Below are 23,644 nucleotides of genomic sequence, written 5' to 3' on the forward strand. Positions count from 1 at the left end.
AATTTTCTGTTTCTACACAGCAGGCTGTTGGAATTTTGATTGGTATTGCATTGAATCTAGAAATCAGTTTGGGTAGGATTGACATCTTAATGGTGTTTAGTCTTCTAGTCCATGAATATAGAATGTCTTTCCATTTGTTTAGGTCTTTTAAAATTTCTGTTATCATTGTTTTGTAGTTTTCTGCATATAGGTCCTATACTTCTTTTGCTAAATTAATTCCTAGGTATTTGAATCTTTTTGTTGCTATTGTAAATGGTATTTCTCCCCAGACTTCCTCCTCAGATTGTTCAATACTTATGTAAAAAAAACATTACTGATTTGTGCATCTTGATCTTGTATCCTGCCACTTTGCTGAACTTATTTGTTAGCTCAAGTAGCTTTGTTGCGGAGACTTAAGAATTTTCTAAATACAGGATCATGTCATCCACAAACAATGAGAGTTTTACTTCCTCTTTTCCTATTTGGATGCCTTTAATTTTTCTTTCTTCTCTAATTGCCCTAGCTAGAACCTGTAGTACAATATTGAATAAGAGTGATGGCAGTGGGCATCCTTGTCTTTGTTTGGGATCTTAGAGGGAAAGCTTTCAACCTTTCCCCATTGAGTACAAGGTTGGCTGTGGGTTTTTCATATGTCTTTTATCAAATTGAGGTGTTTTCCTTCTATTCCTATCTTTTGAAGTGTTTTTTATTAAAAAAAATATGCTGGATTCTGTCAAATGCCTTTTCTATGTCAATTGAGATGATCATGTGTTTTTTCCCTTTCAGTTTGTTAATGTGTATTACATTGATTGGTTTTCTTACGTTGAACCAGCCTTGCATACCAGGAATAAATCCCACTTGATCCTTTTGATATGCTGTTGGATTCAATTTGCAAGTATTTTCTTGAGAATTTTTGTATCTATGTTCATTAGAGAGATTCGTCTGTAATTTTCTTTTTTTGTAGTATTTTATCTGGCTTTGGTATTAGGGTAATGTTGGCTTCATAAAATGTATTGGGTAATTTTTCTGCTGCTTCAATTTTTTTTGAAGAATTTAAACAGGATTGGTGTTAATTCTTTAAATGCTTGATAGAAGTCACCTGTGACGCCATCTGGTCCTGGACTTTTCTTTGAATCCCAGCAATCTCTTTAAATGTGATTGGATTGCTAAGTTCTTGTATTTCTTGTAGTCATTGTAGATTGTTTGTATATTTCTAGGAATTTGTCCATTTCTTACATCATATTGTATTTTTGTCTGTCTTTTTACTCTTGGTTATCCTTTCTCTATTCTTTCTTCTATACTCTCCTCCAGGCCTCTCTCCCCTGTATTTTTATTTCAGGTTCTAAGGCTTCCTTTAATAATTTCCTGCAAAGGTGGATTCTTTTTGCAAACTCTCTTAGTTTTTGTTTGTTTGTGAATATTTTTATACTCACCTTTATAATTGAAGGAAAATTTTGCTGGATATTCTCAGCTGGGCAGTTTTTCTCTTTCAGTATCCTAATTGTATCATACCACTGTATTCTCACCTCCATGGTTTCTGAAATCTGTGCTAAGTCTTACTGGACGTCCCTTTTACATGATGGTTTGCTTTTCCCTTGCTGCTCTGAGAATTTTCTCTTTATCTTTAACGTTTGACATTCTGAGTAGTGTGTATCTTGGAGTAGGTCCATTCAGATGTATTTTGTTTGGGGTATGGTGTGCTTCTTAGACATGTAAGTTCATTTCTTTCATGACAGTTGGGAAGTTTTCAGCTTTTATTTCCTCAAATGCTTTTTCTGCCCTTTTTACCTTCTCTTTTCCTCCAGGAACTCCTATGACATGTATGTTGTTGCATTATGTGTCGTCATTCAACTCTCTGAGCCCCTGCTCAATTTTTTCCATTCTCTTCTCTCTCTGTTCTTTTCTCTCTTCAATTTTAGCTTTTCTGTCTTTGGTATCACTTATTCTTTCTTTTGTCATTTCAAGTCTGCTGTTGTATGCCTCTAATGTGTTCTTTATCTCACCTCTTGTGTCTTTCACTCTCATGAGCTCTGTAACTTTTCTGTTCAGGATTTCAAATTCTTCTTTGTGCTCACAGAATGTCTTCTTGATGTCATTTATCTCTTTAGTCATATTGTCTTTCAACTGCTTAATTTGATTTTGGAAATTTGTGCACATCTCGCTAATTAGTTCTCTCAAATCCTGCATCCCTTCTGGGACTTTGATATATTCCTTTCCTTGGGCCGTGTCTTCCCATTTCTTAGTGTGGCTCGTAATTTTTTGCTGATGTCTAGGCATCTGATTAGGATGTAGTTTACTCAGATGCTCAATTTCTTTCTCTTTTGTAAGAATTAAATGGTGAGAGGCTGTGTGTTACTACTGCTTTTTGATCCTTGGCTCGACCTGGATTGTTAGGATTGTCCCTGCTAATTGCTCAGAACTGGGCTCTGGATCCAGTAATTGGTTGCAGACCAGCTTCCTAGGGCCTTGGGAAGGAAAGCTATAAAGACCAGAAAAGCCTTTTTTGCTTTTTAATTTTCTCACATGCACTTCCTTGGTCTGCCAGCAGATGGCACTCTTTGGCAGCTCTCAGTTCAATGTCTGGTCTGAGTGTATTTGTTGCAACACAGATGGGACCAATGTGATAGAGCTTCCTGCCTAGAAGCCTTATAATTCAAACTTTCTCAGTGACAGCTCTCCAGCCTTCTCTGGCAGCCCCCTCCCTTTTCCCGGGTGGGAAATATTTCCACTCCCCTCTGAGTCCTCAGCAATCAGTCCCTGTTGGTAGAGGAGGAGACTGGGAGGGTCCTGTATCTTTATCACTTGCTGGCTCCCTAGGCAAACAGTGGCGCAACCCCACCCTATGTGGAAGGGCTCCTGGGACACAGCTGTCAGCCCGAGGCCTTGTCCCCCTCTCCCCTTCCCTGGGGCTGTGGGTCCCTGGAGCCCCTTTTCATAGAGGCCTGAGAATTCTGAAGTGTGTTTGGTGCAGGGAGGGGGCCTGCCCCAGCCCCTGCTGGTCTCCACTCACAGTGCTGTTGTCGCAGTTCCCGCCTTTGTCCCTTTCTGCTCTGGGCGATGTCCAGCCTTCGCCTGGTGGCCTAATCCCTAGAAGATCTTTTCCAGGCTGTTTCAGCCTGTCATTGAGCTACTTTTCTGGAGAAGAGGGTCCCATGTTTTTTCAGTCCCCCACCTTCCTGCAAGTCCTGAAACTCTGTGTGCTCGCTGTTTTACTCACTGTGTCTGCCTGTCTTCTCTGGAGGGACCGTGAACTGCACCCAGGACCTCCCACATGGGAGGCGAGTCCCCAGTGGCCCGAGCCACATCCGCTCCCCGCAGGCTGTGGCTTCTGCTGGCTTTTGTCATCTGGCTCATTGCGGTAGGTTGCACTTCTAGCTTGTTGCACTTCTAGCTTGTTGCGGTGTAGGCAGATGTGTAGTCTGCTCCTCCTCTTCAGAATGCACCAGAACCAAACCCGGGCCTTCCATGTAGTAGGTGGGCGCCCAACTGGTTGAGCCTCACCCACTTCCCTGCCTTGAAGTCCTCTGTTGCATACTGGACATTTTAATATTTTAATGTGTTACTCTGGAATTTAGTCCCTGGGGTGCCTGTATAAACTTGTGTCCACATACTGTTATGAAATTTCTTTGAATGCCAGGAGCTAACCAATCAACCAGCCAACAAAAGCATCTCTCCCTGTCTTTGCAGATTAGCCTTTGCGAGTGCTGTCCTTCAGAGTTTAGCCTGCATAAGTGTGTCTAAAGAACAGCCCAAGCTGAAAGCACAGTGCCCTCCCCAATCTTTTCTGCACATGTGTCGTATCCTGGGTTTTCATGCATGGCCCTAGAAATCCATGCCTAGCCCCATCCACGTGGAGCTAGATGTTCCCCTTTCTCCAGGAAATGGTTTCTCCTCCCAGTCCCAGGAGTACATCCCAAAGTAGCATCCTTTTCCCCCGGCAGCTGGGACTTGACCACTCTCCCATAGCACTCCAGCTGCCCTGCAAGCTGCATCCACACAGAGATTGCAATCCTGTAGTAAGTGTCCTGATTCAGTCCTTCGGGCTGCTACCAGACACTGACACAGACATACATGCTCTCAAGTATGTGCACAGGAGTTACTCTGCTCCCTTACCAGGACCAGGGCCCACCCTGAAAGCACAGGCTGTCCCCACACTGAGCCAGGCTGGGGGTAGGGGAAGGGCCAGCAAGGGCACCATGAGATTTTCCTGCCATTTTTAAGTTGCTTTTTCCTTGATTCAGTCCTTGACAAGATACTGCAACCCTTTAACTATTTTCTGGAGCTCTAAGAAGGATGGGTCTGCCAGTTTTTTGCCTATTATTTAAAACTTCTTCGGTGGGGGACAAAACCTTGGAGCATCTTCTTCCTCTTGGTGGCATCACTCCAGCTCCCGTTTCTGAGCCCTCGATTTGTGCTGGGCTCTGGACAGGCACTTCACGTACCTTAACTCGTTTAACTCTCCTCCAGCCTCAGAAAGTGGGTACTGTTTTAACCTCCTTCCACAGTGAGACCTGAGCCCGGACTTGTCCTGGGAACCAGCCTCACATTCAAGTGAGACTCCTGGGGTGATCTTGGGGTGTGCCTGGGACTGTTTGTTCTCGGGAAGGAGCTTTGTATTTGTTCTTGTTCCCCGCAGCTCTGCAGCAGGCCTGTGACAGCTGGTCTGATTTAGGATAAATGTGGAGGGGTTTACCCAGTGCGCCCCTCTCCCGTGCAGCTCCAGGCCAAGGGGGCCTGGTGAACTCTGGGGGTTCCGGTGCCTGTTGCCCTTCAGGGTGAGGCTGCAGATCTGGAGCTCTTTGGCTGCCAGGCTCCCCGCAGGCTTCTGGCTCAGCGTGCCTTCCTCTGACCCCCTTGGTGTGTGGCCCCTGTGCTCTGTGCGGTGGCAGCTAGAGCCAGCCCCAGCACGGTCTCCCCCTGGTTCGCCGCCCCTGCTCGGGCCAGCCACCAGCCCCAGGACTGGCTGGCACCTCTGACTTTACAGCCTAGGGGTGGGACTGACAAGTTCCCAGTGTCACCTGGATTTCTCCCACCACAGTGCCAAGACTTGCTCTCCCAGACGTCTTCTCCCCTCAGTCAGAATGATTCCTGCACGGGGCGATCGGCAGACCTGCTGCTACCTCCAGGGGACACGGGCAGGAGGCGGCACGACGGTCTCCACGACCCTGCGGCCCACTCGCGCGTGGAGCACTTCAGAACCCAGGTGGGGCAGGAGGGGAGGCAGATGTGGGGCTGCCTCGCTCCCCTGGGCAGGCCGTCCGCTCCCAGAATCCCCGCTCACCCCACCCCCCTGCCCACCCCCACGCCCAGGTCTTTGCCTGCTTAGCTCCCGGCACTGTTGGCCTCCAGCAGCGTGGCCTGGGCTAGCCCTCCTTCAGAAGTTCAGATCCATCTCTGTGACGGTGACCCCTGCTCGTCCACGCAGCCGCTCACAGAGCACGCACCCCACGGTCCCGGACTGATTTTCTCCCAGGCTCTGAGCCCCGATCTGTTTGCCCATTTCTTCCTTACCCTGCCACCCTGGAACTGTTTTCTTTCCAGCCTCCTTAACTTCATATCCTTCTGCTCCACCTGCCCAGTAAAACTGCAGCCCAGATCAGACTCCACTCTCCCCCGTGTGTCTGCAGCCCGGTGGCAGGTGCAGCTGGAGAGAACCATGGTGATGGCGCTGTCCCCCCGCCCAGGCTCATGGCCTCGGCTGCAGCCCCTGCCCTGGGTCGGCTCCGTTGGTATTCCTAGGTCATTCTCTCAGGGGATTGCTTTGAGGATCCCCCAGATTTATCTAGTGCTACCTGTCCTGCCTCCTGCCTTGTGCAGAGCCTGACTTTGTCTCAGGTCCACCTGCCTTAGCCTGCTACAGACAAGAGTGGCAGGTGTCCCTCAGCTCCCCAGAGCGCAGGTTAGATCCGGTCTGTGGTTTTTCTCTCTTAATTCACACGGCTCATTTCTGGCCTCTGGGGGTTTCCCTTACCTTTCCATAGCACAGCCATGAATTTTAAAAGATTTTTTAAGCTCACTAACCAGCAGCTTTAGTTCTGTACCGAGAGACTCTTTGCCCCTTGCTGGAAATGGGAACCTTAAATACTGCTTGAATTTTTCCCTCCTCTCAGTTCCTTCTCCCAGGGCCCATCGTCTCTCACCTGGACTCTGATGGCCTCCCGGCCCCCACATAGCTACGGTTAGGGTGCGCTTTCAGTGCGTCCCTCGCCATGGCTAGTTCACTGACTTCCCAACCCCCCGGATTAACTCCAGGGCCCTCGAGAGAGCCCTGAGGCCTCTGGGGATTGGGCCCCACTGCTGCCTCCTTCACTCTTCCTGCCCCCGCAGCACCCCGCAGCACCCCGCAGCTTGTGGTCGCCCACGTCCGTGTGCTCTTTGGTTCCTCCCCCTCTGGTGTTGTCATTTCCCACCTCTGGAAGGCTCAGGCCCCCCCGGGCACACACAGCCCTTCCTGGTGTTGTGGGTCCCAGCTTCTCTACTGGTAGCCACTGCCCTTTTTGCCTGGAGAGCACCTGGCACAGCGCCCTTGAATTGCCGGTCTGCACCGCCGCCCTCTCCAGCCAAGGCTTGACCTTCTCTGCTCTCGGGTGGGCTGGAGTCAGGAAGAGAGCCCTGGGCTCCGGAGGGCGGGCGCAGGCCTCTGACTCTGCGTGTCCTGCAGGAAGAGCACCACGAGGCCAAGCTGACCCTTCGTCCCCCGAGCCTGGCCGCCCCCTACGCCCCTGTGCAGAGTTGGCAACACCAGCCAGAGAAACTCATCTTCGAGTCTTGCGGTTATGAAGCCAACGTGAGTTCCCCCTGCCCTCCCCGCATGACCAGCCTGCCCTCTTCCTGCCCCTTCCTGACCATGCTCCCTGCAGCCTCGGGCCACGGCAGGTCCCGGGACCCTCCAAGACGCCAGGCCAGGGCAGTGCCGTTCTCCACTCCTGGCCCCCAGCAGCTGAGGGGCAGGGCGGGCCTCTGGGCAGGACCAGCCAGTGGACTTGCCAGTGGGCACGGGTCCAGAGCGTGTCCCGATCGTGGGGTGGTCCCCAGCTGGCTAGGTCACCGCGTGTGGCAGCGCAGGGTCTCCTAAGCCACACGCTGCCTGTTCACAGTATCTGGGCTCCATGCTGATCAAAGATCTGCGAGGGACAGAGTCCACGCAAGATGCCTGTGCCAAGATGCGGGTAGGTTGGTGGGGAAGGGCGTGGGGGCGCTGCCTCGGGGCGGGAGGCCGGGGACGGGGGGTGCCGTGGGCTTCGCCCTGAGAAGGGGCATTCACAGGCCCGCCCGTGTCCTGTAGAGGTCGACGGAGCACATGAAGAAGATCCCCACCATTGTCCTGTCCATCACCTACAGGGGCGTCAAGTTCATCGATGCCTCCAACAAGGTGGGCTCCCGCCGGGCCGCTGGGGGTGGGCCACGGCACTGCTGCCTGCCGGGCGCTTCCCTCGGTGTCCTCAGCCCTTCGGCCGCTCTCCATCCCCCTCCCGGCCTGGGTGCTTGTCTGAGGTGCTCAGCGCCTCCAGCCCCTGCGTTTCTTCCCCACGCGCGCAAAGGGAGCCCCACATACCCCGCAGCTCCTGAGACCCCTCCCACCTCCCCCCACTGGAAGAGCTGGTGCTTGGCTGTGAACATTTCACTCCCTTGTTTGCCACGGTCAAGGATGGAGACCCCAAATCTGAATCAAACAAGCTAAGACACTGCCCCCATTCCCACCCCCCAAAAATGGGGAAAGAGGACGGTGTGCCTGGCTTATCACTCTAGGCAGGGACAAAGCAAGGTGGTGGTGGTAAAAGGGCTGGGGTGGGACCTCGAGGGAAACTGGTAGCCAGAGAGTTCTAGAACCCTGCTCTCCCGGCAGAACGTCATCGCGGAACATGAGATCCGGAACATTTCCTGCGCGGCCCAGGACCCAGAGGACCTCTGCACCTTCGCCTACATCACCAAGGACCTGCAGACCAGCCACCACTACTGCCACGTCTTCAGCACGGTGGACGTGGTAGGTGGGGCCCCGGGGCGGCGCTGGGCCCTGCTCCGAGAAGGTGACGCGGCAGAGCCCGCGGCCGCGAGGGTCTGCACGGGCGGAGCGGCCTCGACGGGTTCCTTGTCAGGGCCGTCTCGGCCCCCGGCAGCCCTGAGGAAGTGCCTGGTTTGTGACTGGAACCTCACTGGTCACCCAGTCCAGCTCCTCTCCTTGCAGCAATGAGACTAAAGCAGAGAGAAGAGGCTTAGCCAGAGTTCTGGCCACAGCTGCTTTTCCGGTTTCTAGCTGCCTCTCTCCTGACCAGGCCAGGCGTTTGCCTCCTGCAGACCTCCCCAGACAGCCGGCGTCTCCCCGCGAGCCCTCTGCTTCCCTCCTGGAGGAAGCCGTGTCGTCCGTGGCAGGAGCTGTGTCCCCACATTTCTGCTCACACTAGTTGTGGAGTGCCGCTGGGCTGAGAAAGCTCAGCCTCATGCATGTTGCCCAGGAAGAGGATGAGAGCGTGAGCACCCACACGCCAGGACCTGGGACGACGCCTGCGGGTGGCCTCGTCATCTCCCCGCTCGCCCCCAGGAGTTTCATCCAGGTCCCTGCTCCCTCAGGGAAAGTAGCTCTTTCCAAACACTCTGTGGCTCCACAAATACACAGCTCTGGGCCTGCCCGCATCCCTGGGGCCCCATGGACCCAGACCTCAGCATGCTGTGGGCTAGCAAAGGGCTTGGGAGCCCAGACACCGGCTTCAGACTCCTGGCCCTGCCACTCGCTAGCTGGGTGGCCATGGCAACGTCACCTGTCCCTGTGTCCTCATCTGTAAGCGGGACAGTAATATGGCCAACCTCATGGGGTGGCGTGAAGATAATGACGCGGTCCTCACGGACGTCACACTTCCTGGCACCTCCTTACCCAGCTCACATGCTCCGTGTGCAGTCAGCGCTGCTGTAGCAACATGCATGTTCCTAAAAACCACTGCGCCCTGTAAAATTCCCGCGTGAACACCGTGGGAGGGGGTTAGGAGCACAACACTGAGATGTCGGGACACTTTACTGTTTGTAAGATAGGAATCCGACAAAAAGTAGAAGCACCATTTTGTTAAAATGGTTGAAAATGGTTAAGAACTACCTAAGTGCTACAATTACTATGGCAGTGGCCTTGAAGAACACCTGGCCTTTGCGCGTGGGGCTGTGCACCTGCGCTCCACCAACCCCCAGCCCGCTCCCCTGCCCCCGGGCTGCCTGCCAGCAAGGGAGCGGAAAGGGGGTAGAGAGAGCAGACACCAGGGAGGGAAGATGGGAGATCCCTGATGGGAGAGGGGGTGTGGGCACAGCCCGGGCGTGGTGAAGGGCTGAGCGTGTGGCTGTTGGGCAGGGAAGGCGGCCCCCTGCAGGCAGGGGCAGGGTGACAGTGGGCAGGGGCCGGGAGTCCTTGTGAGGCAGGGGCCGTCCTTGGAAGACCCCCAGGCGATACAGTTCAGCTGGGAGGTTTGCATTCACCAGGTGTTTCTCTTGGACAGGATTGTGCATGAGGGAATGCAAAACCCGTATTCTGCTCAAGTGGTTCCCTAATGTACCAATTGATTTAGGACGGATTTGCGTCTCCACAGCAAGTGTCCTAGCCGGATCGGCTGCGCTTGTTCCTCTGCTGGTCGCCGCCCTGCCCTTGCTGGGGCTCTGGCTGAGGATGTGGAGTGAAGCAGCCCTTACGGAAAGGGCGACGTGGCTCTAAACGCCCTGTGCGCGTGCCCTCTTTCCTCCCAGAATCTGACCTACGAGATCATCCTGACGCTGGGGCAGGCGTTCGAGGTGGCCTATCAGCTGGCCCTGCAGGCCCAGAAGTCCAGGCCGGCGGGGGCCCCTGCCGCGGAGACGACGGAAACAAAGTCTTCCAAGCCGGTGCCCAAGCCTCGCGTGGGCACGAGGAAGCCAGCGGTACGTGGGCCGGCCTCCGCGCTCCCCGGACCCCCGGGCCCCGGGCCTGGGGTGGAGCCGCGCAGGGAGGTCTCCTCAGGGAAAGGGCCAGCCCCCACCGCCCCTGCGGGGAGCAGGCGTGCCCTCGGGGCTGTCCGCCCCCTCCCTGGCTGGGCACCCCTCAGTGGGTGGGCTGCCCGTGGTGATGCCGTCCCTGTGTCTGTCTGCTTTGCTCTGCGCCCCAGGTGCCGCCGCCCCCTGATAGTCGCTGTTGTTACTGTCACACCTGCACCACCCACCGTCCTTCTTTCCTCCCGCTGCCGTCTGTTAGTCCTGGAGCCCAGGTCTTTACACCCCTGTGTGGTCTGTGTCAGCCCCCCCCCAGTGCCCGTGAGCTCAGTGGCCTCTCCCTGTACGTCCTGCCATGCCCTCTGACCCCGGCTCTGCTTCCGCACTGTTCTGTGTATCTCTCTCCGGGGCTCTCACCCTAGGGGGAGTGCTCTCAGGCCCTGCCAGAGGGACCTTTGGCTTGTTCCAGAACTCCCCCGGCCCGCCCTCTCCCCGTGAACAGGTCTGGGGCCTACAGCAGGGTGCTTATAGGGCAAGGTGCCCTCTAACTTCCCGGTCCAAGGAATTCTGAGAGAAGAAAGTGTCCCCGGGAGGCCTGGAGATGGCTCTCCCCGGGACGCTCCCGGGAGGGTGCCCCTCGCCCACCCTGCCCCTCCCTGGGAACAGGCCCCAGCCCGGCCTGGGTGGGGGCGGGGGGTGCCGGGGCCCGCTTGGCCCCTGGTTCCGGCAGTTTCCTTTCTGACTCTCGCCCTCCGTCCTTGCTTGGCAGCTGGCGCCGCCTGAGGCGGAGCAGGACGCGCAGCCACACGCCAGCGTCTCCTGGGTCGTGGACCCGAAACCCGACTCTGGGCGGAGCCTCAGCACCAAGTATGAGACCACTATCTTCTAGACGCCCCGTCTGCGCTAGTCTCTCTGTGCCTTTGCCACCTGAGCTTCCCGCTGTCCTCAGCTCTGCTTCCAGCTGTGACGCCAAGGCCACAGCCCACGGGCCGCGCTCCCGGGCAGCAGCTCTAGATACTGCTAACAGCTCCTCCGCCTAACGCCACCAACCACTGTGACCGCTCCCGGGCAGAGGGCAGCGCGGGGTGGGCGGGGGGCGGCCTTCGAGGTGGGGACCAAGAGGGCTAAGGGGCTCTTTGCACCCGGGAAGCCCCCGTGGGCAGGCACTGTGAATCCTGGGGGGGTGGGAGCAGCCTGCAAGCGGAACCCAGCCGCACCCGTGCTGACGCCCTGTGACCGGGCCCGAGCGCCAGCGCCCGGCTCTCCTCTCCAGGGCCGCTCTTGGGCAGCTCCTGGGAGCTGTCCTCACCTTTCCTGGTACAACCAACCACTGTGACCACCCAGTGCCAGAAGCCCCGCGCCGCGTCCCAGCTGCCCTGCGCCTGCCCCTTCCCTGCTCTCAGGTGCCCCTGCGTGGTGCGTGACGTGGCTTTGCCCAGGGCCCGGTTGCTCTCCAAGGGCCCAAGGGCGCATGGGGCTCAGAACACCTGAACGTGCACAGGCTCGCTCCTCAGCAGATAACTCGGTCCTGCTGAGCCCCCCACTCCCAGAAGTGGGGTGGCGTGTGTGTGGTTTTCCCTCCCGTCTTCACCCTTGAGCCACAAGGTGGGGCCGCCTGGCCTGGCTGGAGGCAGCCCCCCGGGGAGCAAGGCCTTCCCGTGGGACTCGAGGAGTGAGGCCGTGCCCGGCCTGCGTGCTGCCCTTCCTCCTCACACTCAGGCTGGACAGGGGCCTGGACCAAGCAGCCTCCGTTGTCTTCCAGAACCTTCTGACACTCCTCCACAGTGTGGTATCATAGTCAGCCGTGTGGCCCTTCCCCGACCGACCTCTCTGGCCTCTGGATTCCTCTGAGAGGAGAAGCTGCGCAGTCTGTCTCTCCAGAGTGGATCAGCCGCTGGGACTGCGGAGCCGAGCGTGAGGAGGCCCTCCGTTCCCAGAGTGGGCGAGTCAGCCCGGCTGGCAGGAGACAGGAAAGAAACAGCTCCATGAGGACGCAGTGCAGATGTGGCTATCCAGTAGAAAAGCCAACACGTTAAAGCAATTATTTTGGAGTTTAAAGCCGAGTTGAGAGGCCGGGGTGGGGCCTGCTGCCTGCCGCCCGCCCTCGTGCCGTCCAGAGCAGCCTTCCTGAGCCAGAGGCAGTGGCGGGCACGGCCCGGGCGCCGGAGCAGGCCTCACAGGGCGTCGGAGGCCGCGAGGGACCACGATCTCGCTTCATGTTTCCTTTCAGCTTCCTCCCTCCACCTTGCGCAGCCCCCTTCAATTAACCCTTTCCTCCCCCGTTGTGTTTGCTTCTGCCAAGCTGAGCCACTGAGGACCCACCGTGCTGCGGGATCACAGCTGCCGGGCACAGGCTCTCACCCCCACGCCGCCTCCCCTGCCGCCGAGAAGGCCAGGCCCACCTGCCTGGAGGAGCTCCTCTCGGCTGTGGCCTGGGCCTGCAGAGCCCCGCCCTGGCCACGGAGAAGCACTCAGGCCTCTGGGAGACGAGCCCGGGACTCCAGGGGCCAGGAAGTGACTTGTCCAGAACACTTTTTTTTTTTAATAGAAAAAAAAACTTTTTTTTTTAAAGAATGAACTTTTAACACTTGGCTCAAACCTCTAAGTCAAACTGCCAACCTTTACACAAACAGCCATAGGGTCAGAGGACAGGAGCTGAGCTTGGCTGAACGGCCATCTGTCCAGCCTGTCTGTCCCCAGCAGGGGATCTTGGCAGGGCCTGGCAGGTCCGAAGAGAAGGCAGGCTCCGGGCAGAGCAGAGACTTGTCAGAGTCTGTGCCCTGCACTCAGCTGAGTGAGTGGCTGTGCTTGAGCTGCACACCCTCTTGTCCCTGTCTAAAGCTGGGCACGGTCCGTTCAGTGAGGGCCCAGAAAAAGCATAGGCTTCTGGCCTGTTTCTGGGGCTCCGAGCGTGAGGTGGGTGGCTGCGTGGAGCTGAGAGCGCAGCTTCTGCCGCAGTAAGCTGGAGCCAGTGGCTGGAGCACTGGGCCCGCCCCAGTCTTCTGCGCCTTGGTCACCAGAGCACTGCCCTGGACTGGCTGTCCCAAGCTCCCCACGGACACTGACGGCCAGGTCCGAGGCAGGAAGAGGAGAGCAGCTCTGCTGGGGGCACTAAGGGTAGGGCAGCTAGGAGGGCCGCCTGCCAGCTGGGTTGGCTGATCAGGTCTGTGTGGGAGGGCTCCTTTTGATTCTCTGAATTCTCTGTCTGACTGTGATACTCTCAGCTCAGGGGCTGAAGGGCACGTGCGCCTGCCGCGCTCCAGGTAGAGGAAAGGCTGCGGTGGCGGTCAGTCTGCTCTCCCCGGCCGTGGCTTCAGGTCCCGGGGCCATGCTGCTGCTCCCACCGTCCCCTGGTGTGCTTTGCTTCTTCGCGTTGGTTTTCTCCTGGCGGGTGGTGGAGAATGGGGCCCGCTCGTGTGCGGCTGACAGGCAGAGGCACTCAGCCACGTGTGCGACACCTTCCAGGGCAGGTAGCAGAAAGCAGCACCTCCTCCGTGGGCACTCCAGCAGCCCTCCTATTTTACTGGCACAGTTCGTTCTGTGCCTAGAATAAGTAGTCCAGGCTCTGGCAGCTGCAGCATTCTTTCTCGGCAAAGGCTGTGAATTGAAACCCTACTTTGGTGTGTCGGTGCAGGGAGGTGCTCCTGGGCGCAGCCCCGCCTCTGTGGCTGGCCAGGTGCAAGCAGGGCCGTAGCCCGTGGCCCCCGCGAGGCCTGGCCTCTGGCTTCCTCTGCCGAGCCGCCCGGCACAGCAGGTCCTGGGACTCAGCTCCGCATTCGAGCAGAGGCAGCTTTTCCTCTTGATCTCTTCTCGGTACTAAATGAAGACCTGATGCCTTGAAGTTTGACTTTGCCTCCTCCTTCTTTCAGGGCCTGTGAGGATTTCCATTTGCTAATACTGTGCGGTATTCAGCCCCTGCTTGCTTCTGAGAATGGACAAGGAAACCTAAGATTCGTGGGCAGATGCGCTGCTTGTGCTGCAGCCCTGATGCTGGCGCCTGCCTCCCTCTGCAGAGGGGCACTTCTTACCTAAGGCCTCTGTTGGTAGTTGGGCAACCCAAAAAGAAAACTGTAGAAACACTACGATGAGTTCCTCAAGCTGTTTGTTTTTGTTTTTAAGTAATATGTAGGTGTTTTCTCCCCCTTGAAGCTGCTATGTCTTCTTTATTTATTCGAGGTGTTTTCGGATTGGAAAGCCTGGACTAGCCCTCTCTGGCTCTGGGTTTGTTTTGAGATCAGTATATTTCTGAATAGTGCGGAAAGGAAAGTGGCTGGGGCTTGCTTGCTCTTCTCAGTCCTCCTCTGGGGCAGGAGCTCTTCCTTCCTTTGAAAGGAGTGTTTTCACTTTAAGGACAGGCCTCGAGTGGAGAATTCCCTGCTTTTCCACTTCTCTGAGTGCAAGGCGCGCAGTCTGGCCAGCTCCATCGCTGCGTTTGTGAACTGTGAAGGAGCCCCTCGAGGTGGGGAGCTGAGGGTGGGCTCGGTACTTGTCTGCACCCGCAGGCGCTCTGCTTGCCCTGCTCTTTCTTCTGCTTGCCAGCTGCACTGAGCAGTGAGGTTTTCCTCCTGACGGGCTTTGCCTTTGCAGCCCTCGGCAGCCCTCTTGGTCTCCAGCATCGGCTGCTGGAGGAGCTCCCGGGCGAGGCCTGGGTGGGACGGGCAGCCAGCACAGTGGGGCATCGCGAGGTTAGAAGGCCGGTGTGGACGCGGCTGCCCCAGGCCCGGCGCCCAGGGCTGCGGAGGCCTGGCGGGCCCTCCCGGGACGGAGCTGTCATAAAAGGTTATTTAAACTTTGTCTCCGTATTTTCATACTTGAATGACTTCCCCTTTTATTTTACTGTACATATGACTGTTAATCTGTCCGATTTTTGTCTGAACTATGAACACCTTGTGGTACCAAACATTACCAACCCGCGCGGCAGCATCGCCCGACCTCACCACCCGAGATGTGGGTGCGCTCCTGCGCTTCCAGCCTTGGTTTTGTTGTTTTCATAACTGTACAACTTAGACTGAATTAATAAACAAGAAGCAACTTAAAATCCGCCTCCTTTTTTTGGGAGTCTCTGACTGAACTGAGAGGTGCCTGATGGTTTCCTGGCGGAAGGGAGGGCCAGGCTGGACGCTGGCTCGGGGCCAGGGCCGAGGGCTGGGCAGGCGGCCTGGGGGCGCTGCCCGCTGCCTCCCGCCCTCCACCAGGCGGCGGCCCCGGATGGCCAGTTCCACGCAAGGCCCTCCCTTCACCTTCCCTCCCTTACCAGCGCCTGGTTCTGAATACCAAGGAGGGGCCCTTGCTAGATGCTGCCGCAGCTGCGTGTCCTCGGCCTCGGTCCAGGCTTGTCACTGCTGGACATGACCGCACCTGTGGTAAGGCCGCGGGGGCAGCGGGGGCTGGGAAGGAGGCTCCCTAGGAGCTTGGCCGTGGGGGTTGAGGGCTAGACACGGCCGCGAGCTCCTGGCCCACAAGTCAGTGCAGGGGCTACAGGCGTTCAAGCGGCAAAGACCCCAGTGGCCCGGGCGGCAAGGGGCAGAGGGACCCAGTGGCCCGGGCGGGAAGGGGCAGAGGGACCCAGTGGCCCGGGCGGCAAGGGGCAGAGGGACCCAGTGGCCCAGGCGGCAAGGGGCAGAGGGACCCAGTGGCCCGGGCGGCAAGGGGCAGAGGGACCCAGTGGCCCGGGCGGCAAGGGGCAGAGGGACCCAGTGGCCCGGGCGGCAAGGGGCAGAGGGACCCAGTGGCCCGGGCGGCAAGGGGCAGAGGGACCCAGTGGCCCGGGCGGCAAGGGGAAAGGCAGTGGGACGGGGCCCACGCGAGTTTGGAGGGTAGGATTTGACTAGGCAAAAACGGGAACAGGAGGCCCAGCCTTGGCTGCATGCCTGTTTTCCAAACCCAAATGACGGGAAGCCTCACAGTCCTGACAAGGGGTTCTCCAGCCTGACACTCCCGTGCTCCCTGGTCCAGGCAGGAGAGAGAGGTCTGGCGAGCACTGGTGCCCCGACGTCCTGCCCCAAATGAAACGATCTGAATAGCCCTGTAACGTGGAATCCATAGTTGTAAAACTCCAAAAATAAGAAATCTCCAGGCCTAGATGGTTTCAATGGAAAATTCTACCAAATGTTTAAAGAATTTACACCATTTCTGCACTCTTCCAAGAAATAGAAGAGTGGGTAACACTTTTTTATTTATTCATTTTATGAAGCTACTAGTGCCCTGATACCAAACCAGACAAAGTACAGACCAGTAATCCTCCTCAAGCACCAAAACCCCCTAACAAAATATTAGCCAATAGAATTCAGCAATATATAAAAAGAACTACACACCATGATGAAGTGAGGTTTTTTCCAAGGATCCAAGGCTGGTTAATATTTGAAGATCGATGTAACCCACTATATTAACAGACAAAAGAAGAAAAATCACTTGATCCACTGATGCATAAAAAACATTTGACAAACTTCAACATCCATTCATGATGAAAACTGCCAGAAAAAAATAGGACTAGAAGGAGAATAATGGCTCCACAAAGATGTCCCCGGCCTAATCATAGAGCCTCTGAATTCGTCAACTTACATGGCAAAAGGCACTTGGCAGATGTGATTAAATTAAGGATGCTGAGATGGGGAGATTATCCTGGATTTGCCCAGGTGGGCCCTAAGTCCCACCACAAGTGTCCTTATAAGAAGGAGGCAGAGGGTGATTTTATATACACAGAAAGGAAGGAGGCAGTGTGACTGCAGAGCAGGGGCTGGTGTGCGGAGCCCCGGGTCAGGGACAGCTGGCAGCCTCCACGAGCTGGAAGAGACGAGGCACAGACTGTCCCCGGTGCCTCCGGAGGCAGTGGTCCTCCAGGAGGAAAGCAGCTCTGACTATCTCTTCACTTGAGTCTATAAGACTCATTTCAGAATTTTGACCTCCAGAACTGTAAGATAAATTTGTATTGTTTCAAGCCACCTAAATTTGTGGTAATTTGTTATAGCAGCAACGGGAAACTAACACAAAAGAGAACCTCCTCAACTTGATAAAGAGCTCTGTCTTTCTCAGCTGCTAAAACAAATACCCTGCAGTGGGTTCTGTTAAACAACAGGATTGACTGGCTCATGGTTTTGAGGCTAGGAGAAGTCCAAAACCAAGGCATCAGGAGGGCGATGCTCTCTTGGAAGACTGGTGTTCTGAGGCTGGCTGTGGGCGATCCTTGGTTCCTGGCTTTCCCCGTCACGTGGCAATGTCCACTTCCTTCTCCTGGGTCTCCTTGACGTCCTGCTTCTCCACAGGCTTTCTCCTCATAAAGCTTCCAGTAGTAGGAGCAAGGCCCAGCCTCGCTCAGTTGTGCCATACCTCAACTAAATGGACATCTGCGAAAGGCTCTACTGAGTGGATTAAGAACATGTTTCCTGGGGTGCATAATTCAACCTACCATAAGCATCTACCAAAAAAACCCTCCAGCTAAGATTATACTTAGTGGGGAAAGACTGGATGCTTTCCCCTAAGACTGGAAACAAGGCAGAGGCCAGTCACCTGGACGACTCTGGAAGGATAAACCAAAGTAGTTTGGGGAATGGGGGAGACAGACTCGCTTTTCACTATGTGCCTCTGTAATATGCACATATTCATTTTTTTAAAATATACATACAAAATCACACTGTCAGGACATCACTGAAAATGGCAGAGTAGGGAGCTCCAAGAATTGGTGGTGGCCCCTGAGGCAACTATTAAGATGACACAAACTGACAGAATCAACTTTTTCAGAATTCTGGCATCTATTGAAAATTTACAGCAGCCAGGGGAGTGCTTCTTGAGGAAGAAAGCTGCTAAATATTTATAAGAAAGTCTTGTAGCAATTTTACTGACCCTCTGTGACGGCTAATTTTATGTGTTTACTTGGCTAGGTTTATAGTGCCCAGGGGCTCAGAAGCGTAACCTGAATTGCCAAAACAGAGCCAAGCCCCTCAGTCAATTCCCAGGCTTGGGGCCATTCATAGACCTGGAGACCCTGGGGTGAAGGGGCGACAAGGTGCCCTGGAGGAGAGACCCTACTATACTGCCAAACATTTATACTGTCATCTTCCCCAGGCTTCTCCAAAGGGGCCTACAACCTTTTACCACAGAGGAAAAATGGGCTCTAAAGTGACACTAATTCCAAGAGGCCCAAAACATCACTGTGGAGGAGCAGATGTGGCTCAACAGGTTAAACGCCTGCTTCCCATACAGGAGGTCCCAGGTTCGGTTCCCAGTGCCTCCTTAAAAAAAAAAAAAAGCAGACAACCAGCAAAACAAATGAAAAAACCAACTCGGGGAGCCAATGTGGCTCGGTGGTTAAGTGCCAGCTTCCCACATACAAGGTCCCAGGTTCAATCACTGACACCTGGTACCTCAAAAACAGAAAACCAACAACAAAAAAAGCCATCCTCGTGGTCCACCAGCCAGAGTAGGGGCTTGTGGAGGTCAGGTGACGAAGGGAGTCTTAGCTCAGAACCCTCTCACAGTGGGTCCAGAGGGTACCTGACCCATCCTGTGGTGATTTCTCAAGTTCCAAAATATAACTGAAATAAGACATACTCAGCAACTGGCAGAATCACCACATTGCTCCCTTGACCTGTAGAGCGAGGTCTATTATGGTAGGAAAAGCCAAGTGGAAGTCACTAAAGTTACCTCTGCCTAGGGAAATAGTAAATCAAAAGCAACACCACTGTGAAAGCCTGGAAGGATAAGGGCGATTCCCACATTCTCCACTCAGCTTGCCTATTTGGCTTGTGCAGAAAACATTTTGGGGAATGGCAAAGGATTACTGTAAATGTAACCAGGTGATAACTCTAATTACAGATGCTTTTCCACTTCTGGTGTCATTGCTTAGCAAATTATTAGTAACTCATCCTCTGGTACCTGGCATACAGCTATTGATCCTGCAAGTGCTTTTTTTCTTTTTTAGATGTGCTTTTCTTGATACCTGCCAGTAAAGACCACCAAAAGCAGTTGGCTTTCGGCAGTCAAGGCCAGCAATACATCTTCACTCTCACTCAGGCATCCAGCAGCTCTCCAGCCCCGTCATAATTTAATCCTCGAGGACTTTGAGCACCTTTCCACAAGACATCACACCGGTGCATACATTGATGTGTGCCATTCCAGCCCTTTGACTGATTGACCTGAAAAGTTGCTAGTTTGTGTGGGGCGCAGAACAAGAGAAGGTTCTGCCACTTGGCCATTTGATCCAGCAGATCCAATGGCGTGTGAAGTGGCAGTGGCAGAAGAGAAAGGCTTTGGAGCCTTTGAAAGGCATTAAAGTGTCAGGCACAGGGGAAACCCTTAGGGTTTTGGAGCAAAGCCCTGCCGTCCTCCACAGGAAACTCCTCTCCGTCAGGGAAACAGCTTCTGGCATACTACTGGGCCTTGCAGAAACTGAATGCTTAACGATGGACCACCACGTTACCCTAAGAACTGAGCTGCCCATTATCAACTGAGTGTTTTCTGATCCACCAAGCCATAGCGTTGGGCGTGCACAGCAGCTCTCCATCATCAAACGAAAGGGGCCTATATGAGATCAGGCTCTAGCAGGTCCCGAAGGCACAAGTAAACTACTTTAGGAAGTGGACCCCACTTGTGTTAGTCAGCCAAAGGGGTGCTGATGCAAAATACCAGAAATTGATTGGTTTTTCTAAAGGGTATTTATTTGGGGTAGGAGCTTACAGAGACCAGGCCATAAAGCATAAGTTACTTCCCTCACCAAAGTCTATTTCCACGTGTTGGAGCAAGATGGCTGCTGATGTCTGCCAGGATTCGGGCTTCCTGGGTTCCTCTGGGCTCAGCTCCTCTGTTTTCTCCACAAGGTCAACTGTAGACCATTGGGTGAGCAGCTGTCTCTCTCCCTGGGGCTCCAGCTTCAGCACCAAACTCCAACATCAAAACTCCAACATTAAAAGCCCTCAGTTCTGTCCTATGCCATACCTTTTATCTGTGAGTCCACCAAGGGATGGGGACTCAACGCCCTACTGACATGGCCCAATCAAAGCCCTAATCATAACTTAATCATGCCCAGGTACAGAGCAAATGACAAAATAATCCAATATCTATTTTTGGAATTCATAACCATATCAAACTGTGACACCACTCCTGCCACATTACCTTCTTTCCCCTGTACCTAAGTGAAATTCCCTATTATCAGTTGACTGAGGAAGAGAAAATACAAGTGTGATTTACAGATGGTTCTGTGTGATATGCAGTCACCAGCAGAAACTGGACAGCTGCAGCACTGCAGCCCTCTCCAGGGGCACGGCTGGAGGACGGTGGAGGGAAATCCTGAACTGAAGAGCACTGAGCCTGGCCATCACCTAGTCTAGAAATGGCTAGAGGTGTGACTATACTGATTCATCGGCTGTGGCGAAAGGCTTATCTGGACGGTCAGGAACTTGGAAAATTCGTGACAAGGAAGATTGGGGGAGAGGTATGTGAATAGAACTTTCTGAATTGGCAAAAAATGTGAAGATATTTGCATCCCAGGTGATTGCTCATCAAAGGGTGTCCTAAGCAGAGGAGGATTTTACTGGTCAAGTGGATAAGATAACCCATTCTGTGAATACCAGGCAGCCTCTTTCCCCAGCCACTCCCGTCATTTCACAACGGGCTCATGAACAAGTCGCCATGGTGGCAGGGATGGAAGTTTTGGACTTCCGTTCTCCAAAGCTGCCTTGACCGCAGCCGCTGTTGAGGGCCCAATTCACCAAAACCAGAGGCCAATGCTGAGTGCCCAGCGTGGCACCATTCCGTGAGGTGGTCAGCCAGCTACTCGGGGGCAGACGGATCACACGGGGTGTTTCCATCGTGACAGGGGCGGGGTTTTGCTCTCACTGCTATAGACGTTACTCTGGGTGCAGATTAGCCTTCCCCGCGCACCATGTTTCTGCCTGCGTGTTCCCTCCCTGGACGTACGGAATGGCTTGTCCACTGTCGCACGGTCTAGATGGCATGTTCCTGATGAAGGGACTCCCTTCACAGCAAATGAAAGGTGGCAGTGGGTCCATGCTCATGGCATTCACTGGTCTTATCCTGTACCCCACCATTCTGAAGCAGCTGAGCTGAAGGAATGACGTAATGCTCCTTTGAAGACTCAATTACGGCACCAGCTAGGTGGCGACTACTTGCAGGGTTGGTGCCGTGTTTTCCAGGAGGCTGTATTGCTGTAAATCAGTACCCAGTCTGTGGTGCAGTTTTTCCCGTGGTCCAGGAATCAAAGGGAGGAAAGGGAAGTGGCCCCTGGCAAAATTTTTTCTTCCTGTCCCCTCAAACTTATATTCTGGTAGTCTTGCTTCCATCAGGAGACTCAACAGTAATTCCACTGAACTGGAAATTAGAACTGCCATCTAGCCACTTTGGGCTCCCCGTGCCTCTGAATCAATAGGAAAAGAAGAGAGTTACTGTACTGGGTGGTGACTGATCATCACTGTCAAGGAGGAACTGGACTACTACCACATAATGGAGATAAGGAAGAGCAGGTCTGAAATAAAGGAGATTCCTTAGGGTGTATTTTAGTACAACCACACCCTCCGATTAAAGTAAAAAAAAAAAAAGCAACAACCACATTCCGGTGATACTATTGATAATGGCCCAGACCCTGCAGGGATGAAGTCTCAGGGCACTTCTCCAGCAAAAGACTGCACCCAGCTGAGGTGCTTGCTGAGGCAAAGGGGGCATGGAATGCGCTGTGCAAGAAGGGGCTTAGAAATGCCAGCTGCAGAAAAGAGGACTGTGATTGTCATTTTGTTATACATTTGTGTGAGTGCATATGTATATATAACAAATAACTTTGTTTTCTTCCCTCTCTTATCCACTTACACATAACATAAGCTGTATTAACTTTACGTCATAGTATTTAAGTTACAAGGTATCCAGGTGAAGAGTAAACATCACCCAAGGGCTTTTATCTTCTTCTAAGAAAAGGACTCATGAATTTTCCATTGTACATAGAATTGATTGTTTGTTTGTTTTTTAAAGATTTATTTATTTCCTCCCCATTGTCTGCTCCCTGTGTCCATTTGCTGTGTGTTCTTCTGTGTCTGCTTGTATCCTCATTAGTCAGCTCTGGGAACCGATCCTGGGATCTTCCAAAAGGGGAGAGAGGCGATCATTCTCTTGCTCACCTCAGCTCCTGTTCTACTATGTCTCTTATTGTCTCTTCTCTGTGTCTCTTGTTGTACCATCTTGCTTTGCCTGCTCTCCGCGAGGGCCAGCACTCCTGCGCCCGACAGCATTCCTGTGCGGGGGGACACACTCCTGCACAGAGCGGCATTCCCTCATGGGCTGGCATTCTGTGTGGGCCAGCACTCCACATGGGCCAGCTCGCCGCATGGGCCAGCTCGCCTTCACCAGGAGGCCCTGGGCATCGAACCCTGGACCTCCTATGTGGTAGACAGGAGCCCAACTGCTCGAGCCACATCTGTTTCCCATGATAGTTTTATCATGCTAGGTAGAGTACTATGACTTTGTTATTTTATTTGGAGATCAAGTTTAGTTTAAGGAGATGTATATGGAGCCAAACTGACAAGTGGTGGACAATGATGTTAATTTTATGTGTCACCTTGGCTGGGTATGATGTCCAGCTATTTGGTCAAACACTGGCCTAGATGTTGCTATGCAGGTATTTTGTATGTGTGATTAGCACCTATATCTGCTGACTTTAAATAAAGTAGATTACCCTCAATAATGTAGGTAGGCCTCAACCAATCAATGGGAAGGTTTACAGAAAGAAAAAAATTCTACATTAAGGCTGTAACATTAATTCTTTTCAGAATTTCCAGCTTGCTGGTCTATCCCATGGATTTTAGACTCAAAACTGCAACATCACTCTGACCACAATTTCCAGCCTGCTGACCAGCCCTAGAATTTCTCAGACTTGCCAGTTCCCACAATTGTGTAAGCCAGTATCTTAAAATAAATCTCATAATACAGACACACACACACACACCGTTTGTTCTGTTACTCTGGAGAATCCTGATACACCAACCCACCATCCCCCACTCCCCAGCTCGATGGCACCCATAGGGTTCTGGAAGCAACTTGCTGGTGCCAGAGGGAGCAATACATGCCTTGTTCTGAAAAAAAATTGTGCCTCTGCATTTTGACCTGTTGGTTCATTGAAAGATGAACACAGAAGCTTGCCTTTGCTTTATCCCCCTCAGAAATCTACCAGAGCTGGAGCAGCTTCCCAGGCAGTGTCTATCAAAAGCATTTAAAGATGTATAGATTGGGGAGTGCATGTGGCTCAAGCGGTTGAGTGCCTGCTTCTACACAGGAGGTCCTGAGTTCAGTTCCCAGTGCCTCCTAGACACAGAAAAGCAAACAAGTAAACGAATGAAAAAACCAACTTAGGGAAGCTGATGTGGCTCAGCGGTTGAACACCAGCTTCCCATGTGTGAGGTCCCAGGTTCAATCACTGGCCCTGGTACCTCAAAAAAATAAAATAATAAAAAAATAAATAAAGATATATAGATTACCTCCTTCCATCTGGAGCGAGGTATAGCAAACAGGTCAAGCAGTAGACACTGAAAAGTCTGGGATGAGACTGAGGAGAAAGATGCGTGGGAGAATTAAGGCTTCAAAAGGCTCCCATGTATGCCAGGGAATCTGGAGTGCAACATCACGTCCAGGGCTTGACTCATGCTCAGAAAAAACCTGAAAGAACCATAGGCTTGTACCTCTGGCTAATCTATGGGCTTATGCAATTAGGAGGTGGAGGCTGAGACAAAGT

General features: G+C 53.5%; 1 protein-coding gene across 7 annotated transcripts in view; it reads left to right on the forward strand.

The window, feature by feature from the left end:
* ANKS1A (ankyrin repeat and sterile alpha motif domain containing 1A) overlaps positions 1–14,956 on the forward strand; it is a 244,802-nt gene extending 229,846 nt beyond the window's left edge. For 2 of the 7 annotated variants that reach the window (XM_058306598.2, XM_058306600.2), the window contains 8 exons: positions 5,018–5,182; positions 6,641–6,766; positions 7,077–7,148; positions 7,265–7,351; positions 7,826–7,963; positions 9,700–9,870; positions 10,095–10,193; positions 10,688–10,935. In XM_058306598.2, coding sequence (XP_058162581.1) covers positions 5,018–5,182; positions 6,641–6,766; positions 7,077–7,148; positions 7,265–7,351; positions 7,826–7,963; positions 9,700–9,870; positions 10,095–10,193; positions 10,688–10,807 — 978 coding nt within the window. In that variant the 3' untranslated portion in view covers positions 10,808–10,935. Of the gene's footprint in view, positions 1–5,017; positions 5,183–6,640; positions 6,767–7,076; positions 7,149–7,264; positions 7,352–7,825; positions 7,964–9,699; positions 9,871–10,094; positions 10,194–10,687; positions 10,936–11,680 lie in introns of those variants that run through there. The other 5 variants (XM_058306602.2, XM_058306604.2, XM_058306601.2 and 2 more) reach the window with 3 other exon arrangements.
* The last annotated feature ends 8,688 nt before the right edge of the window (positions 14,957–23,644 follow it).

Source organism: Dasypus novemcinctus, chromosome 11, assembly GCF_030445035.2.
Source record: "Dasypus novemcinctus isolate mDasNov1 chromosome 11, mDasNov1.1.hap2, whole genome shotgun sequence".
In the NCBI taxonomy this organism is placed as follows: Eukaryota; Metazoa; Chordata; class Mammalia; order Cingulata; family Dasypodidae; genus Dasypus; species Dasypus novemcinctus.